We start from the raw sequence: 13,648 nt of genomic DNA, 5'->3' as shown, positions 1-13,648 counted from the left end.
AAAATGCCAATTTTGCCACTTCCAAATTGGGAACTAAACAAGCCTAAAACAATTCCAAGCCGTGGAACGGCCGATCGGTTCTTGTCATTTGTCTTCAGAACAATCTAAAGACATGTCGCCATCTAGATTCTCGGGAGAAATGAAAACAGATCCCGTAAATGAATTGACGATGGGGAAGTGCTCTACGCAACACGCCGTATGCCGTGTGCCATTCGTGGCTGCCGGGTTGACCTTCCTGCCTCGTCTGGTCTCTCCCCCTCTCGCAATCTAATTGGCCGCTTCATGCCGCTCACGAACTGAACTGCCCCTTATCATCCACTTGGTTAACTTAACCTTGCATAACTAATCGCAAACTTGCATCGTACTGGTATTAAACGCGCGCGCGCCCGGGCACGGGGGCACAAAAGCAGCAGCCACCCACCCATCCGGTCCGCGCGCGTCTCCTCCCGCCCGGCACCGGCACCGGCACGAGCGGAGCGGCATGGCGGCGTCCAGCGCGTACGCGGCGTCGCTCCCGGCGGTGCCGGATTGGCTGAACAAGGGCGACAACGCGTGGCAGCTGACGGCGGCGACGCTGGTGGGCATCCAGTCCATGCCTGGGCTGGTGGTGCTGTACGGCAGCATCGTGAAGAAGAAGTGGGCCGTGAACTCGGCCTTCATGGCGCTCTACGCCTACGCCTCGTCGCTGCTGGTGTGGGTGCTGGTGGGCTTCCGCATGGCGTTCGGGGAGCGCCTCCTCCCGTTCTGGGGCAAGGCCGGGGTGGCGCTCTCCCAGGGCTACCTGGTGCGCCGCGCCTCGCTCTCGGCCACGGCGCACGGGGACACCCCCCGCACCGAGCCCTTCTACCCGGAGGCGACGCTGGTGCTGTTCCAGTTCGAGTTCGCCGCCATCACGCTGGTGCTCCTGGCGGGCTCCGTGCTGGGCCGCATGAACATCAAGGCCTGGATGGCCTTCACCCCGCTCTGGCTCCTCTTCTCCTACACCGTCGGCGCCTTCAGCCTCTGGGGCGGCGGCTTCCTCTACCACTGGGGCGTCATCGACTACTCCGGCGGATACGTCATCCACCTCTCCTCCGGCGTCGCAGGCTTCACCGCCGCATACTGGGTACGTGCTTCTACATGTTGTGCCTTCAATTTTTCTCCCTTGTTCACCCACGTCTTCGCCGGGATGGTGACGTCACTCTCGGTCCCAACCGGCCGGCGGGCGGCGGCGACGTTTGCTAACGTGTTTGGTAGGCGTGGATTGCATTATTATGTTAGTTTGACCCAGCAGCCAGCAGCCAGTGTGGATTCCTCGCGGAGACGCTACTGTGGGAATGCACGCGCGGGTGCCCACCGCTGCACACAGATTCACAATAATAGAATCAGCAGCAGCGCGTCCAGATTCAAAGTCACCTTAGACGGAGAGATTAATGCGTCCCGCTGCAGATTTTTCTTTCTTCCTTCTTCCTTTTGACAACCACATGACATTCGTATATATGTTGCTGATGGCTGCACGCGAAAAGGCTTACAACTTTTACCCCCCCAAAGGAAGGAACATGTGAACAAGTTGGATTGGATGTCCACTCTCTGGGTCTCGGCTGCTGGTGTGATAGATGGTCGATGCAACTTGGCGATGTTGCCGTCGTTTGAGGTCTCAATCGCCGTGTCATACATCTTGCAATGGCGAGAACGCAACCGCAAGGAATAGTCGATTTCATACTAAGCTAGCTAGGCAAAGTATAGAGATGATGATGGGCTGCTAATGAATGGGTTGCGTGCGGCTGGCAGGTGGGCCCTCGTCTGAAGAGCGACCGGGAGCGCTTCTCCCCGAACAACATCCTGCTGATGATCGCCGGCGGCGGGCTGCTGTGGATGGGCTGGGCCGGGTTCAACGGCGGCGCCCCGTACGCCGCCAACATCGCGGCGTCCGTGGCCGTGCTCAACACCAACGTCTCCGCCGCCACCAGCCTCCTCACCTGGACCTGCCTCGACGTCATCTTCTTCGGCAAGCCGTCCGTCATCGGCGCCGTGCAGGGCATGATGACCGGCCTCGTCTGCATCACCCCCGGAGCAGGTAAACCATTGCTCTTGCTCTTATCTTATCACCCCTATGCCTATCTCCCTTAGCGAGCACGTACGGTCTTTCCTCTCCGTACATCTCAGAAACTTCGGTCTCCCGGGTCGCGTACGCTGAGACGACATGCTCCTGCTGATCTGGCCCCATCCATCGTCTCTGGGTCGTCGGAGCATCCGACATCTGGTTGTATCATCAGGTTCCATTTCAACATCAAGCGATCAGAAAATTCTTCAGAACGGATGGCAAAAACTAATGCACGGTCAAAAGAGGACGGAGGAAAACACGCAGCAGGCAGCCAATCAACGCGCGCGCCGGGCTCGAACGAAAACGAACAGTGCCGCGTCACGACATAACGGGATTCCTTTCTTTGTTCTTATTACTAATCTGTCGAGCGCGATGGCTACCTTTTCCTACTCCTAAGTCCTAAGAGCCAAGTCCCCGGCGCCGCGGCTCACTAGTCGCCGTGCTAATACTTTACGCGACACGATTAGGCCGCCTTAATTAGCTATAATGATGTAAACATGATCCGATTCAAATCAGTACTACTAGTAGTCAAAATTGTAGTACTAGTAAGTAGTTTTCACTTCATATTTGTGTGAAATTTGATGAATTGGCAAAAAAAAAAATCGTGTGATTTGCTGCAGGGCTGGTGCAGACGTGGGCGGCGGTGATCATGGGCGTGTTCGCGGGCAGCGTCCCCTGGTTCACCATGATGATCCTGCACAAGAAGTCGGCGCTGCTGATGCGGGTGGACGACACGCTGGCGGTGTTCCACACCCACGCCGTGGCGGGGTTCCTGGGCGGCATCCTGACGGGGCTCCTGGCCACGCCGAGGCTCCTGGAGATCGAGTCCCCCGTGCCGGGCCTCCGCGGTGCGTTCTACGGCGGCGGGATCGGACAGGTCGGGAAGCAGCTGGCCGGCGCCGCGTTCGTGGTGGCGTGGAACGTCGTGGTGACCTCGCTCATCCTGCTCGCCATCGGCATGGTGATGCCGCTGCGGATGCCCGACGAGCAGCTCATGATCGGCGACGACGCCGCGCACGGGGAGGAGGCCTACGCGCTCTGGGGCGACGGGGAGAAGTTCGACGCCACGAGGCACGACGCGGCCAGGGTCGGCGGCGGCGGCGGCGGCATGGAGAGGGAGGGCTCGGCGGAGCAGCGGCTGTCGGGCATGGGAGCCAGGGGCGTCACCATCCAGCTGTAGTAGGCGCGCGACGGCGCGGGAGGGCGGAGTATTTGTACTGGTAGCGTTTATTTTCGTGACAAAAGATCAGTGTTGTAGAGAAGTTATTCAGATCCATGATCAGTGGGAACTGGGAAGTGACCGTAACCTTCTGGATCATAAACGGGCCGCATACGTGACCCACGGCCCGTTTAAACTGGTATCGAGCCCAACGGATCACGTTTTCTTTGTGCCGTAAACAGATCAGAATTAGAGAGGAAAATCGTACATATTTTGATTTTGTGCCATTTTATCACTCTGCCCTGAAAATGACGGTCCAGCCCACTTAAACCCTGCGGCCGTCATCAACGTTCCACTTCCACCGTTACCTCACCTCCTGCCCGTTTCGGCCCCTGGCACGCCGCTGTCACTTCTCCACCGGCGCCAACCTTCGTACGCGGTGACCGACCCAGTGCGGTGCCCCCGACTGGAGATGGGGCGTGCCGGCGTGGCCACCGCGCCTACAGGCCAGCGCCGAGCGGGCAGCGGTCACGGGACGGCCCTGCGTGCTTCGACGGGTTTCGTCGGATGATCGGGAGCCCCGGACGTGTATCCTTGGACGGCTACGGGCCTACGGCACTATTGAGGGCACGCACAATGAACAGCCGGCTGCCGTCTATTTGCGTACACGTCAGCGCAATTAGCCTCCGTGGCAGTCATTAACTGAAGAGAGAGGGCGTTGCCGTCGTCTCGTTCCTCGACGGCACGCGCGCGTCCTCCGACGCAAAACGCCGAGTCCCGGAGCGCGTTGTACGTTCCGCTCCGTGTCATCGACGGCGGCGTGGATCCGTTGTGCTCGGCCGCGCGCGCGTTTTTCCGGCGTTCCGTCTAGCGCCGAAGAAGCACGCGCTTCTTCCCCCAAATCTTCCTCTCCGCCATGCTCCTCCCTAAATAATCCCCTCGACCCTGCACCGGCGACTAACCCTACCAGCGGCGATAGCAACCATGCGGCAAGCGGAGCAGCAGGGCAGCGGTGGCGGCGCGAGATCTGCTCAAGGCGGAGGTAGTTTTTCATGTGAGAGCACTTTGATTATAATAAAATGACTCATACAGTCATACTGCACAATAAGCTCAGTAGGAAAATTGATCTCACTGGGCTAAAATTAATACTTGTTTGGTGAAGATTATCTTGAGCATGTAGACCTGGAGGATCTGGAGGAAGAAATCCCAAGGCTAATGGGGCAAAAAAAAAGCTAGAGCATGCAAATACAATGAAGTATTTGAAGAAAAAATTATTTTCTGATTACAACTGAGGTTAGTGTAACAGTTAGCTCTATAGCATCTAACAGCTCACTTTCTCATCTCAGTTGCTTGACAGTTTATGATGTATCTTGCAGGTGTTGAGTCACATTGAAGATGATCTCAGTTGCTTTGACAGTTTATGTCACATTGAAGATGATCTCAGTTGCTTTGACAGTTTATGATGTATCTTGCAGAGTCACATTAAAGATGTTCTAATAAAAAGGCTGTTGGATGTTAGACTGTTCTGATCAAGAATGTTGTTGGATGTTTTGAGAATGTTGAGTCTGTCATGACTTATGATATATCTTGCAGGTTCTGGTCATTAAAGTCTGTCAAGTGCATTTTGTTTCTGTTAAGTCTGTCAAGTGAACTATGATGGTGAATTCTGATGGTGAACTGTGATGGTAGTTTCATCTCATTTCTTATATTGTGTGAACTGCATTCTGTGTGTCATGCACCGTGTGAACTGAAATGCACCGTGTGAACTGATCCTTTGAATGGCTGGTGGAATGGCAGAGGCTACTAGCACGCACGCGTTAAAAATGACGGCTTGAGTTCTCTCAGTTAAGCACCGAAATAGTTAAGCACCAAAATATTTATAAAGATCAAATGTACATGAATGAATTAATATATAAAAATCAAATGTACATGAATAAATTAAATAGCCTGTGGATATTTATTCTTTCTTACGGTAAAAGGTGTCTTTTTTTTTAAGCTGTTGGAGTACAAATCAAATGCTAGGCAGCTGTAAAGCCCTCAGTAGTATTGACTAACATGTGCAAGTGATGTTTGGTATAGTACATGCCTAGTGCAAGTGGATTTTCAATACCAAACACCACCCAGATATACCATGTGAGAGAAAGGTTCACCTTTAGATGTGTGTTGAAAATTCAAATATGAATAGATACTTCTTATTATCGTCTACAGTCATGTAAAAATTAGGATAAAATAAAAATTTATGCAAGAAGAAACAAAAAAGAAATCAGTGCATGAACCACCATGGATCGGGAGCAGATCGGGAGCAGAGCATAGGAGCACCCTAACCCGCGGGAGCACCTGAACCTTTCCTTTTTTTAAAAAAAAACATCACCTGAACCTCTCTACCACATGATTCACTTCACGACCACAACTGAGTTCTCTTTTATTAGATCAAAATTACAAGGTTGCCACAAATATACAAGGCACACCGCCCAACAAAGATTCAAGAACCCAGAACCCATAACAGTACTACGTGGCGGTGCCTCCTTAGAACAGGGCGACCAGCTCGGCCTCACCAAGCACGTGTCCCTCGATGGCTTCCAAGAGCTTATCCTTAGTCACCTGCAAAAATCACGGCACAGCCCCAATCATTTCATCAGCACCTCCACAGACGCAAAGAAGAAAATCACGTCATGGCACACGAAGATTTTACCTTGTTGCCGAGGTGCACCTCGTCGTCGAGCGCGTAGAGCTTGAACTGGATGCGGTGCCCGCGCGACTCCGGCACGGGCCCGCGCCACCCGGGCTGCTTCCAGTCGTTGACGCCCTCCTGGACGCCGCCGTACTCGCGCCCCGCCGCGGCCTCCTTGCCGGAGAACCCCTCGGGGAGGCCCTTGGTGGTGGGCGGGATGTTGGCCACCACCCAGTGCGTCCACGGCACGATGGGGCCCTCCGGGTCCGGCGCGTCGATGTCCTCCACCACCAGCGCCAGCGACCGCGTGCCGTCGGGGACGCCGTACCACTCCAGCGGCGGCGACATGTCCTTCTTCGCCCCCTGACCCTCCAGCGTGTACTGCCGCGGCAGACGCCCGTCGTGCGCCGCGATCGGGTGCGACACCAGCCTCAGGCTCTCCTGCGCCATGCTTGCGACTATGCCGGTGCTGCGATGCTCCGCTTCGTGTGTGCGCGCGCGTTGTTTGGATGAGTGTTGTAGCGTGTTCGCTCGAGCTTGGCTTGACGACGGCGAGGGTGGCGTCAGGCGTGGGCTTTAATAAAGGAGCGCAGCGGCGTGGCCGGACGCGTGTCCCGGCGGCGAGGGGGGGTACGTGGTGACGGGCGGCTGGAGGCGTGTCGCGTTTTCAGGACGGGAAGTGGACTAGAGGAGGGACCGGGGCACCGGCCATGAGAAGATTCGAGAAACTTACAGGTCAAGCATCGATTAGCGCTAGAGAACTGGTTTACGCTGGTCTTGTGTGTCCTTGCTTTGTCCAGATGCTTCGAGTTTTGACACTAGCGCGGTCGCGCCATTGCATTCCGGCCGGCGGAGAAAAATTCTGGAAAAAGTGACGCAGGATTCGGATTTTTAGCTGGGCCGTATCTGTTCTCCTCTTTGATGAACCAGTTCAAATTTAGTTGGGCTTGGCTCGTCACCGTCTGCCTAAACAAATTCGGCCCGAGTAATTCTACCGGCACGATCCATTGCCGAAGTACCTGGGCTTCCCCTGTTTTTTTGCAGCGGCTTGTTTACCCACTGATCTTGCAACCACCTCCCCTGCACCCAACGGCTTCCAGAACAAAAAGGGACCCCGCGCCGCGCAGCAGGCAGCACCACCGCAACGCCTTCCAATCCATCGATCCCCGCCGTCTCCCCTTCCGCAATCCACCACCGAGCTTCCGCCCCCCAACTCCCGATTCCTCGGCCCCCATGGCTGCGCCGCGCCCATGGGCGGACCTCCCCACCGACATCGTGCTCGAGATCTTCCGCCGCGTCCCCTGCGCGATCGACCGCGTCAACATGGCCACCGCCTGCCACTCGTGGCTCGCGGAGCTCGCGGACGCCCCGGCGGCGCCACCCCAGCTCCCGTCGCTCCTCCTCCCGTCCGCCGACGTGACGGGCGTCTACTGCTACCTCAGCGGCCGCCGCGACCACAACAAGTTCACGGCCCTCACGGGGCCCCGCCACTTCGGCTCGTACGACGGCTCATGGTCCTTCCTCGCCTACGGCCAGACCCACGGGCACCGGCTGCTCAACATCCGCACCGGAGAGTCACACGCCGTCCCCGACGTGCTGGAGGATGACCACGACGACCAAATCCACAGCATGGTCATCCTCGCCGCCACCCTCTCGTTCCCACCGGATCGCCTGAACTGCGTCGCCGCCGGCATCGTCACCTATCAGCCGGACGCCGACGCGCCGCGCCGGCGCCACTTCGCGTTCTGGCGCCTGAGGGGTGAGGTGGCATCCTGCAATGTCGTGCCTGACCCGCTAGTTGGGCACGGGTTGGAACTGGAGGACGTCGTCTACCACAATGACTCCTTCCATTTCCTCAGCCAAGGCGAAGACATCCTCGAGTGCACGCTGTTCTTGGATGGAGATGGGGCTGTCCTGGGAGTAGTGGCGGATTTAATCCGCTTCCAGAACGCGGGGCGCAGCCGCAGCTACGCCGAGTTCGTCCGCGCTCGCTACCTCGTGGCGTCCCGCGGGGAACTGCTGATGGTCGTCAGGTTCGCTCCCAATCCTCACGCACCGACATCGTCGTTCAAGGTGTTCCGGATGCTCCAACAGCAGATGCCAAAAGATGACAAGGAGGAGGAGGATGTTGATGAGTACCCCCGGTGCTGGAGCGAGCTGGACACGCTGGGTGGCCGGATGCTGTTCGTGGGGCGAGCCTGCTCCAGATCCTACGAGGTGGATCAGTACCCGGGGTTCAAGGACGGCGTCTACTTCTTGGATGATGGGTGCTTCTACGACGATGAGATGATGTTCCGAGGTGTCAATGAGAGGCAGTACCCCTGCAACGACATCGGCAAGTGGTCGGAAGGGCCACCTCCCCATGTAGACGGCTACTTCCCGGAGCAGGGCCCTTCGCACAACTCTCCTCCGGCTTGGCTTCTCCCTTGAGACGGCAGGTTTTTTGGCTACGAACCTCCACCACCATTTGAGTTTGTGATGTTTGAGTGCCATAGATGATGTGTGGGTTTGTCTCGAGATGATTCTCTCTTGATGTCTGAATGCCTAGCGTTGCTGTTAAAATGTACTTTGTGGTAATCCGATCTGAAAATGTTTGTGATAGTGCTTTGATTTTTAGAATCAATTCTACCATGGAATTGGATCGATATGCATGGAAACTGTACTGTTTGAATTGGTATCCTTAGCTTCATTTACCATGGACGCTGCAACAAGGAATGGATGCAGCTGAGCATCTCTGTTCTGAATTCTGATGCTCTAAGCATAAATGCAGAAACTAGGATGGTAATCTTTTTCAAAAATAAAAAAGAAACTAAGATGGCTGAATGATAATTCTTTTGCTAGTCTTTCCGATTGTTAGTTTTACATGATGATTTTCTCTAGCCTTGCTGAATATCCGTGTGCAGTTAAGAAAAGAATATTCAGTGTTATCTCAGTGTTGCACAATGCATATTGTTTATGAGAGTTGAGAGTGACTTTTATGAGAATTTGTATGAATACTGTTTCTATTCTTTATGATCGGTTGGCATGGAAACACACAAGATGCCACTTGATATATATCCATGTGCTATTTTGCTCTTTCTTTGGATACAACCTGGTCCAAGCTAGTACTGAATTTTGTCCTTGTTCCTTAATGTATAGCTAGGTTGACTATGTGGAATTTATAGTATTTATAATTGTTTGACAGTTTTTCTTAGAAGTAGGACGGCCAAAAAAACTGTTGTTGCCAGTGCCCCATGAAATCATTATACGAGCTTGCTATCATTATGCCCTTTAGTAGATGCTGCATAAACTCCAGGAGTTGCTGCAATGGAGTTTCATGTCATAAGATGCATTACTTTTTCTGTTGAATTGAAATTGATAACTCGCTCTGAAAATGTGCATGTTGATGCTGATGAGATGTGCTTTCCAGCGTTGCCACGGATCTGTGGCCGTGTTCTCCATTGGATAATTCAATGGAGAGAACTGCTGTAGTGCTGTTAGTGCTTAGCTTTCCCATCCATTACATGACATGGATTTGCACTGAAGCTGGATTGCATAGCTTATATTTGGTTCTCAGTTAAAATGGTCTTTGCTAGGTCATGCAACTGAATAAGCTCTCTTGGCTCTAGTTAGTCAGAACACAATTGCTGTTCTTGTATCATGAAGAATAGAGACCCCAGTGATTTTTTTGATTATGCAACATTTTTATTCCTGTCCCTTTGAGTCAGCCGATGTCCGATACATCATGTGCAGATGAACACTGTTCTGCATTTGCAGTAACATGTGAATTGCTTAGCAAATGATTATTGACAGTAAGCTCAGGTTGTTGATGGGTGTTATACTGTTATGATGCTCTCTCTAGTCCCGGACTTCTGACTTCTGAACTGCTAACACCCATCAACAGTTACTTTGATGGGTGTTAGCAGTTCTTACCGGAGGATAGTTTCCCATCTTCTGAACTTGTGTGATGATGACCTGTTGAGAATAGCAGAATGAGAAAAGAACCAGGGCAAAACCTACGGATCGCCAGAATGGGCCAGGAAGGCCTGCCTAATGAGGTCGGTATAGTAGGTAGGTAGGCCAATCTCTGAGCTCGAAAGGCCCAACTTATGCTTTTTGTCGCCACTAGGTTGCTGGCCCGGTCAAACTGCTGTTCTGCTGGCGATCGATGGGCCTGTGGCGGTGGTATCCAACCGGGTCACGGCTTAATCTTTTTTTTAGGGAAAAAAAATACAACCGCAAACGCCGTAGGAGCAAACAAAAATCGTGCAGCCCCAATCAAGCAAGATCAGCAATATGCAATAAGCGGGAGCCGTCTCCTCCCCTCTTGTGCAGTAAATCTGCCTAACGAAAACGAAAATCCGCGGGGGGAAACAAATAGTGTCAGGTTACCATCAGCTTTCCACGAGCTCAAACCACACGACACTCTATCTTCAAAGCATTTGCAGCTAGCTTACCTACACAACTGTAGCGGTATGCCCGTAGCACCACGAATACGCATGCACTACCGTTCGGCGATCACTTGGCAACAATAATATAATGTCACTTCGTACCAAACAAGGCTAAAAGATGTACTAGGCCCCGGCCACTTTCGGCCGTCGCGCTCTTGTGCACGAACATGTTTTATCCTGTACCAGCAAGGGGATAGATCAGATGAGCCGTTCCGTTGGTCCATCTCAGCACCTGCCATCGCCATGCATGAATGCATCCTCCCCCGCGCACTGACGCGACCCGTCAGGGCCATCCGATCCAGCAGCTGCAGCAACTCCTCGCTCATCAACGGCGCCATCATCGTGCGGCGGTGGTCACCCGCGAGCTTTCGCATCGGACATGCACTCACCCCCCGCATCTTTTGATCTCTACTACCTGATCATGACCAACGCATCTACGACCACGATCTATCTACTCGTGGATCTCCTCATCAGCTGTGCAATTGTGCATGCACCGCTTCTTGCATTGGAGTTTGGACACAGAGATCCAGGACTTGTTTAGTTCTCCTTTTTCCCAACTTTGACACTATGTAAAAAGAAGATTTCCCATCACCTTAAACTTACTGTACATGCATGGAGTACTAAATGTAGACGAAATCGAAAACTAATTGCACAGTTTTGTTGTACTTTGCGAGACGAATCTTTTGAGCCTAATTAGTCAATATTTGAACAATAATTCATAAATACAAACGAAATGTTACAGTTACGAATTTATGGCAAAATGCAAACTTTACCATTCCTAATTGAGAAACTAAATAAGATCCCACCTGGGCGCATCCACCCTACCCTATCTCACATCATGGCCGGCCGGTCAGCAGCTGCCAGCTGGTACAAGAAGGCCGCCCAACAAAGGACGTCCGATCCACCCGAGCACACGACTATCTCCTGTACGGCTCCCGCGCCACTCGCCGGCCGATGCGCACGCATCTGCTGTTGCCGGAAGAGTGAGATACCTGTGCCTACTTGCGCTCGCACGTACTACAGCAACTGGATCGATGGAGGCTGTACGAAAAGGGCCACGGGATCAGGCTATCGCCAGGAATGTTATTTCCAATCAGTAATATGTCATCCACATATAAGATTAGAAATACTACAGAGCTCCCACTAACCTTCTTGTAAACACAAGACTCTTCTTCGTTCTTGGTGAAGTCAAACCCTTTGACCACTTCATCAAAACGAATGTTTCAACTCCTAGATGCTTGCTTCAATCCATAAATGGATCTCTGAAGCTTGCATACCTTTCCAGCATTTTTCGGATCGACAAAACCCTCGGGCTGTATCATATACACGTCCTCAGCTAGGTTTCCATTCAGGAAAGCTGTCTTGACATCCATCTGCCATATCTCATAATCGAAATATGCAGCTATAGCTAGAATAATCCGAATGGACTTAAGCATCACTACGGGCGAGAAGGTCTCGTCGTAGTCAACTCCTTGAACTTGTCGAAAACCTTTTGCGACAAGTCGTGCTTTGTAGATGTGAACATTTCCATCCATGTCCTTTTTCTTCTTATAGATCCACTTGCACTCTATGGCTTTAACACCATCAGGCGGGTCAACCAAGTTCCAAACTTGATTGTCTCCCATGGACTCTATTTCGGATTGCATGGCACTCTGCCATTTTTCGGAGTCTGGGTCCATCATTGCTTCTGCATATGTCGCAGGCTCATCATTGTCCAACAATAATATTTCTCGCATTTCGCGGAGCCTTGCCGACCTTCGTGGTTGTGGCGGTGCTTCTCTTGCCATGGGTATCTCAACTTGTTCTGCTACGTTAGCATCACTCATTGATTCTTGCCCGATTGGCTCATCTTGAACTTCTTCAAGATGCACTGTCTTTCCACTCTTTTCTCCTTTGAGAAACTCTTTCTCTAGGAAAACCCTGTTCCGAGCGACAAACACTTTGCCTTCTGATCGGTTGTAGAAATAATATCCCAAAGTTTCCTTTGGATATCCCACGAAAATGCACTTATCCGACTTGGGTGTGATCTTGTCCGACTGAAGTCGCTTGACAAACACTTCACATCCCCAAATCTTTAGAAAAGACAAACTGGGAACCTTTCCAGTCCATATCTCATATGGTGTCTTAACTACGGATTTAGATGGTACCCTATTTAGTGTGAAAGCTGCTGTTTCTAGAGCGTATCCCCAAAATGACAACGGTAGGTCCGACTGGCTCATCATTGATCGAACCATGTCTAACAAAGTTCGATTACGTCGCTCGGACACACCGTTTCTCTGAGGTGTTCCAGGCGGCGTAAGTTGTGGAACAATTCCGCAACTCTTTAGATGATTGCTAAACTCGTGGCTCAAATACTCGCCTCCACGATCAGATCGTAAGGCCTTAATTTTCTTGCCACGCTGATTTTCAACTTCATTCTGAAATTCCTTGAACTTTTCAAAGGTTTCAGACTTGTGCCTCATTAAGTAGACATAGCCATATCTACTAAAATCATCAGTAAAAGTTATGAAGTATTGGAATCCTCCTCTAGCCGTCGTGCTCATTGGTCCGCATACATCACTATGTACGAGTTCCAACAAGTCTACTGCTCTCTCAGGAAATCCTGTGAAAGGCGTCTTGGTCATCTTGCCTAGCAAGCAAGCCTCACATGTCTCGTATGATTCAAAATCAAACGAAGTTAGAAGTCCATCAGAATGGAGCTTCTTCATGCGCTTTTCACTTATATGACCCAAACGACAATGCCACAAGTAGGTAGGACTCAAATCATTAGGCCGAGGCCTTTTAGCACTTACATTACAGACAGGTGAACCATCAAGATTTAAAACAAATAATCCATTCACAATGGGTGCAAAAGCCATAAACATATTATTCTTAGAGATCACACAACCATTGTTTTCACTCGCAAATGAATAACCATCCCTCATCAAACATGAAGGAGACAAAATGTTTCGACTTAAACTAGGAACAAAATAACAATTATTCAACTCCATAATAAATCCTGACGGGAGGTGGAGTTGCATCGTCCCGACGGTCAAAGCAGCAACTCTTGCATTATTGCCCACGCGGAAATCAACTTCTCCTCTTTCCACGCTTCTACTTCTTATCATTCCCTGCATCGAATTGCAAATATGAGCAACCGATCCGGTATCAAATACCCAAGAATTAATAACTGTATCAGCGAGAAATATGTTGTCTATAACATAAACAACAAGCGTACCTGAGGTAGAAGTACTCTTACTTCCGCCGTTCTTCAACGAAGCTAGGTACTGCTTGCAGTTTCTCTTCCAGTGACCAAGTTCATGACA

The 13,648-nt window shown here is 51.7% G+C and overlaps 3 protein-coding genes across 3 annotated transcripts; 2 read left to right on the top strand and 1 right to left on the bottom strand.

Moving 5' to 3' along the window:
• Positions 1-309: 309 nt before the first annotated feature.
• On the top strand, positions 310-3,522 carry LOC101759162 (ammonium transporter 2 member 1). The gene is made up of 3 exons (XM_004961730.3): positions 310-1,105; positions 1,771-2,056; positions 2,704-3,522. The coding sequence occupies exons 1-3, from the start codon at positions 482-484 to the stop codon at positions 3,261-3,263; spliced, it is 1,470 nt and encodes a 489-aa protein (XP_004961787.1). The 5' UTR covers positions 310-481; the 3' UTR covers positions 3,264-3,522.
• A 2,077-nt stretch (positions 3,523-5,599) lies between these two features.
• On the bottom strand, positions 5,600-6,474 carry LOC101758756 (UPF0098 protein CPn_0877/CP_0992/CPj0877/CpB0906). The gene is made up of 2 exons (XM_004961729.3): positions 5,935-6,474; positions 5,600-5,843 (listed from the first exon to the last, which is right to left on the bottom strand). Exons 1-2 carry the CDS (start codon positions 6,361-6,363, stop codon positions 5,769-5,771), a joined length of 504 nt encoding a protein of 167 aa, XP_004961786.1. The 5' UTR covers positions 6,364-6,474; the 3' UTR covers positions 5,600-5,768.
• Positions 6,475-7,061: 587 nt separating this feature from the next.
• Positions 7,062-8,524, top strand: LOC101758351. Its single transcript, XM_004961728.2, has one exon. The coding sequence runs from the start codon at positions 7,147-7,149 to the stop codon at positions 8,341-8,343; it is 1,197 nt and encodes a 398-aa protein (XP_004961785.1). The 5' UTR covers positions 7,062-7,146; the 3' UTR covers positions 8,344-8,524.
• Positions 8,525-13,648: the final 5,124 nt, after the last annotated feature.

This window comes from Setaria italica, chromosome III (assembly GCF_000263155.2).
Source record: "Setaria italica strain Yugu1 chromosome III, Setaria_italica_v2.0, whole genome shotgun sequence".
NCBI lineage: Eukaryota > Viridiplantae > Streptophyta > Magnoliopsida > Poales > Poaceae > Setaria > Setaria italica.
This window is presented reverse-complemented; position numbering and strand designations above follow the sequence as displayed.